At 37.2% G+C, this 6,554-nt stretch overlaps 1 protein-coding gene across 1 annotated transcript; it reads right to left on the reverse strand.

The window, feature by feature from the left end:
• Positions 1-3,122: 3,122 nt before the first annotated feature.
• TRIADDRAFT_57088 (uncharacterized protein) lies at positions 3,123-5,972 on the reverse strand (the record flags this gene model as incomplete). Its single annotated transcript, XM_002113519.1, has 5 exons — positions 3,123-3,218; positions 3,603-3,713; positions 4,678-4,731; positions 5,065-5,098; positions 5,851-5,972. The coding sequence occupies 5 exons, from the start codon at positions 5,970-5,972 to the stop codon at positions 3,123-3,125; spliced, it is 417 nt and encodes a 138-aa protein (XP_002113555.1).
• Positions 5,973-6,554: the final 582 nt, after the last annotated feature.

Raw genomic sequence — 6,554 nt, forward strand, 5'->3', positions numbered from 1 at the left:
TGGCGTCGCGTCGTCAGCCAAATTATGCGAAAAGTGGAATAATCCCTTCCAAATATACGGTAACAAATGATCTACCCTACCAATTGAATCCTAATCTCCCTTTCATGTTGCTACTATGTCCTGTAGAGATAAAGTGTATTGGTGATTATGCGGCGCTTACAGTTAGAATGATTTGCCAATTTTTTGGATCAATCTTGATCTTGGCAAAATGGTGAAGAGAACACTAGCGTTGATTGATTGTCCGATATAATAGCAGACAACGATGGTCTGTACTTCAGCAGCCGTAGCAGAGTGCGGATCACCTTAGTGCTGTATTATGCCAGGATCATTTTTGATCTGCATCGAGTATTGTATATACAGTAGAGTAAAAGCATTTCTCATTGCAGCGACATCTTCTAGCAAGAAGCGCATCCATCCTTGGCTTTTGCTAGCATGTGAATTTGGACATCAACACGATCAGGCTTGTCATTTGGGCTGTTCAATGGTTCAAGGCAGGGCGGAGCCAATGGAATCAGTTCACTGGTGAATCAACAAGTACAAATGCACCGCTGCAACAGTAAATCAAGATTCTCATCGACTTGAAAATAGCGAAATAAGGAGATGCTGTAAAATGGCAAGGCCACGCTATTTCAGCCTTATTTTGCTACTTGTTCAGGGCGGGCGGAGCCAATGGAATCAGTTCACTGGTGAATCAACAGGTACAAATGCACCGCTGACAACAGTAAATCAAGATTCTCATCGACTTGAAAATAGCGAAATAAGGAGATGCTGTAAATGGCAAGGCCACGCCATTTCAGCCTTATTTTGCTACTTGTTCCATTTTTAGTCTCCTGTCTAAATCCACTCAACCTTGGGATTTCTGGCGTACAGTACAGTACGGTATTGTATTGCACCCACTTGGTACACAGTCAATACACACAGCGCTGTAGTGTACAGTATAATTGATAGTTTTACTTCTTCTTGGACTGTGCTCTACGTTAGTATCGTACTTGTATAGTGGTACTGTACCGTTGGATTTTTTTTCACCTTTATTGTACCGTATTTGTACGTACTGGGTCGTGAGTAAGATCAAATAGATGAGATGATAGTAGGCGTATAAAGTTCAAACTCTTGCCAATACTGAACACTTGCAATCGCTTGTCACCGCGCTACCGCCTCGGCTTAGCCCTGGATACAACAATAAAGCAAATCAAGATTAATTGCTTTAACAGGTACAGTATATTCAAGCCTTGAGGGCATAAGAAAGATGAAAATAGGAATTCATGGATTGATCAACGATGAGCTGGATTGTATCGATAGAAATGATAGGACGCGTATAAAGTTCAAACTCTTGCCAATACTGAACACTTGCAATCGCTTGTCACCGCGCTACCGCCTCGGCTTAGCCCTGGATACAACAAAGCAAATCAAGATTAATTGCTTTAACAGGTACAGTATATTCAAGCCTTGAGGGCATAAGAAAGATGAAAATAGGAATTCATGGATTGATCAACCATGAGCTGGATTGTATCGATAGAAATGATAGGACGCGTATAAAGTTCAAGCTCTTGTCAATACTGAACACTTGCAATCAGCTGTCACCGCGCTACCGCCTCGCCTCGGCTTAGCCCTGGCTGGATACAACAAAGCAAATCTACATTACTGCATTAGCATGTACTGTATATTCAAACCTTGAGGGCATAAGAAAGATGAAAATAGGAACTCATGGATTGATCAAGATGAACGATGGGCTGGATTGTATCGATAGAAATGATAGGACGCGTATAAAGTTCAAGCTCTTGTCAATACTGGACATTTGCAATCAGCTGTCACCGCGCTACCGCCTCGTCTTAGCCCTGGCTGGATACAACAACAAAGCAAATCTACATTACTGCATTAGCATGTACTGAATATTCAAGCCTCGAGGGCATAAGAAAGATGAAAATAGGAATTCATAGATTGATCAAGATAAAAGATGGGCTGGATTGTATCGGTAGAAATGATAGGATACCTTAATCAAAACAACAACAACAAGGAAACTAACGAATACAGAATGAAGTAAAAGAAGCGATTGCGAACAGTCGATGGCGATCGCAAACGACGTGACGCAATGGGTGCAGCGTATTAGAGTGCTAACGAGCCGAGGGCTCTTGCATCTCGATAGCATCTGCCATAGCCAACAGGTGAAAATAAAAGTTTCCGCTACCTCAACGCGATAGTAAGTTACTCGGCGACGTAAAAGTGTGATAGCTGAGAACTCTTGAAAATGGAACAATGTACTAGTTGTCTCTGATTCATTTTAGACGTACATACGAATACTGCATCCATCACGCAGGAAAGAAATGGATATCAATAATGAGACGTTGCTCTTTAAATTGCATAACGCACTGTATTTCTGGATGCTACGCATTCAGTTTTAGGTTCCTCCTACATCACTGGATAGTATTATAGTTTACCGTCTAATTGAGCATGGTTGGCTCAAAAGTTATCTGACCTCGGCTATATCTCAACTGTAAGACAACTCATGCAAGATGCGATCACGCGAATAAAACGTGAATATACCTGTTGGAATGGCCTGAGTACACGGCATACACATGAACAGTGCTGGTAGATTGATGAACTGTATCTTAATCAAGATAGGCCTTTCTCCAATCAAAAGACTCCATCTCTTGCTGCACTTTATAAATAGCATGGTTGTAGATTCTCTAAGTGGATACTGTCATTTCCGGTGGTGAATAAAAACCTACATTTTAGTGACATTCTTACTTTGAATGTCGTTTCCCATTGGAATCTACTTTTCATCAGAGAACGTGTAAGTTTAGCCAAAATTATAGAAAATAAACTAACCAATAACGCTGTTAATATGCGTAGAGTTATATTTTGTTTCTTGAACTTGATCGAATAGACACTATAACTCGAATTCCTTTTTGCTATAAACTATTTTACACTTTTTGCAATCGAAAAGTGTTGACGTACTCATTACATAGATAGGTCAATCTATTTTCAAAGCTGTAATAATTGCAATACTTCCAATGAAGCAAAAATTTATTGGCTGTATATTGATAACACTCCAACATTGGTTAGCGGTACTCGGTTTAGTACTTCTCTAAATTACGTCGTCTGCAGGCGAGCGCTACACATAGCTATAACAAATAAAATGGGTTAAATGAGTAAGTGGGTAAATCGGCAGTGATGACATGGGCTATCGGTTTAAATACACTATGATTAGGGTCGAAATGCTATCCAAAACAAGATTAAAATAAATATAAAGGAGAATTTACCAACCTGTTACATTCCGCAAAAAATATATTCAGTCCAAACAGCGCACGCCAGTGCTGTATCATATACGAATTGTAGGATTGTAAGAAAATGGCGTACTCCAAAGATCGGTGTCACATCTATGTTATTCACCCTAAATTTGTTCTTCTGCAAACTCCTGGTCTTCACTTGAATCAACTATCTCATCTTATCGCTGCAAAGTGAGTCATATTTTATAGATCCGCGGACAGTAACGAATTCTCGTGTAAACTCTGAACGTAATTCAGAATTTAAGGGTATAGTACATACATAGAAGCTTACCCATAGAGGTAATAGAAAATTTTTTATTACCCCTATGCGCTTACCCTAGGCGGAACTGTTAGCCCTGAAACGGCACGCACATTCGAAAGATAAACATCCAAAGCTAATAGCACTTCTGAAAGTACAACACATTGCATGGTTAAATTTCGGGAAAACTAATGCAATAGGCACATGAAATTTTAATGTTTAAACATCACTAATTCCATCTTAAATTATCAAGCATTATTTGAAATTCTATGATTAACTATATGCGTGCCATCTGCATTTTATGCATCTAAGATCTACTAATGCATACGAAAGATGTGAACGGCATATCATAAACCATACAATACAGGACATTGAACCTATACCCAAAATGCTCGAATAAACAAAACATTAATGTGGTGAGAAATGGTAATCCATCCTAGTTGCTCTACTCAACTATTCTATCTCTTGGCAAAGGTCATATCTGTAGACGCGGTTACTTGAAAGTCTACCGAAATTTTAACTAGATCTGGAGAAACGTGCTTTGTTATTTTTTCTAGCAATCAGATTCATATAACCCAATAGGATCGAATACTTGTATGCAGTTAATAGTTCAGCTCCTGCTTGTTACGCGTACTGCAAGTGTTCTGCAAGATCGTTGAAAAACAACGTAAATTTCGTGTCAGTCCGTACGTTTCGAGCTGTTTTTCCCGTATGCTTGTACGTACAGTAAATTGAAGGCCCGCCCTACAATTTGTTTACAGCTGGCAAAATTTGCAGTTTGTTGCTATTTTTAATCCTTTCATGTCTTTATCTTTGTAAATGCTGCTTGCGTCGACAAATAGTATAAATTCTTAAATGATTATGTAATTGATATAATCAGCACTTCTTCTCGTCTTATTTTACTTCTAACACTCGCCGCATTTCATTTCATTCTTCTCGTTGTCCACAATTATTAATTAAGTGCATCAATATCGATATCACAAGAGATTCTCTCCGCAATATTTGTATATCACTACGCTACAACGTAACGTAGTGCCAGTCTGGGATTTCTAAATACTCATCCAGTGTATTAGAATAGAAGAAAGTCCCTGATGGGATTTTAATTCCATCACGGCTGTAAATTATTATAACGTCACTGTGTGCTCTACTTACATCGCACAAGCAATAGCTAAATATTCCGTCGGTTAATATCGAGATAACTTCTTTCTAATCACAAAGACGTTAAACGGGACCGTTAGTTAAAATTTTTCGCAAGCTTATGAATGTCAACAAGCCTATTCTATTAAGTCAGTCAAAATTAACAGATAAAAGCTTCTGTTGGGTAGAAATAAGTTTTTAAGTACAGTGTTTTAATGGAGATAAGCATTAAAGCAGTCAAAACTCGTAATATTCATTAAACACACGCAGAACACCCAAAAATTTAGATCGTATTTCAAAGTAACACTTTATAAATTTGGTGCAGCAATCTATTCCATAATACAAACGCTAAAGATATACTTTCGAGGATTTCCAGTGTACAACTGATCTGCAATGGCTTACTGATAATGCATTGATTTGATAAAACGTGTACACTCTAGTTTTAAAAAAGTATGAAGGTAATAATAAGAGGTAACTCCAGGATCTTCGATAATTGTGGTGTTATCTAACTGTCTATTATTATTTATAATGGTTATAATATTTTAAGAGATTGCAAAGAAATACTATTAACCATTTGAAGTACTGTAGATATGCAGCTACCTACTCCTCATTCACGTTGAAAATAGCTCACTACGCTACATTAATTGTCAGAAGATTCGTATGTTCGACAAATATCTGCTATTACTTAGTAATATCACGAACACATAGCTGACAGCAAAGAGGTAAAAGTACTGTATAGCTGTACATGGTAAATGATTTTTATAAAAATCATTAGTCTATGAGATCGTAAGAAGTGTTCTGATGACAACAAAATATAGGAGTACAGTGCATTCAGCAACGCCAATATAACTATTCTTATGTTGCAAGTTTGAAACGTTTGCTAATGGTTTACCTGACATTATCATATTGTACGATTGTATCAGGGACTTCTCTCTCTCAGAAGTCTCTGATTATATGTACAGTCTATCACTTACAATCAGCGTTTTATGGAGTAGCATTAGGGATCTTTTCATAAGAAATGAGATACAATGTGTGTGTGTATGTCGATATTTGTTTCATTTCACTATCCATATAGATCAAAATAAATTTACGTAACATCATTTGCCAAGCACCGAAATTTTTACTCAATGCATTAATTACGACTGACTGCAAATACGGTTAGTACCGATGTGACGATGTCATTCTTACTTCATTGAAGAACCTGTAAGTGGTACAAATTGAAATCCTGTAACAATAGTCATAACCGTTTTAATCTTGTACTTGGGCAGCCTTTGTAAGAATGATATTTCCATTGCTGTCTTAAAGACCATAATTTGTCAATAACTGAAACTTTATCTCAGCGAAAAAGCCTTGGTGAGCTTCAAATTAGAATATATCAACTTGTGAGCATATACTTTGACCCAGTACGTTCACATATTAGTGCACTGGATAAATTTATTTCACTATAATTTGTCAGTTTTAAGTGACCGTATATTTATATGTACATATTGATGATGGTATTACATGCTATTGTATTGAATAGATCATGATCAAGCAATTAAAACTAACCTACATATCGCTCTGTTATATTTTCGTAATTCAAAATCTTCATTAATACTAGCACATGTGTTGACGGTTTTCTAGCTGAAGACGGAGGTCTTTATGCTCTGCATCCCTACGCTTTGTAAAGCTAGTAGTTCCAGATATCGCATTTGGGACACCAACCAACAACTGTAATTCATCGTGTAAATGCAATGATAGATCAAAAATAATTAAAATATTACCTTATGAGTTATTTATAATCCTATATCATTCACGATTACATTATGGATGAATAGACTGACCATGTTCAAGTTGACTACAGACATTACAAACAATACAACATAAATGGTATGGCAGATCAGAAAAAAATC

Source organism: Trichoplax adhaerens, genomic scaffold (assembly GCF_000150275.1).
Source record: "Trichoplax adhaerens TRIADscaffold_6 genomic scaffold, whole genome shotgun sequence".
In the NCBI taxonomy this organism is placed as follows: Eukaryota; Metazoa; Placozoa; class Uniplacotomia; order Trichoplacea; family Trichoplacidae; genus Trichoplax; species Trichoplax adhaerens.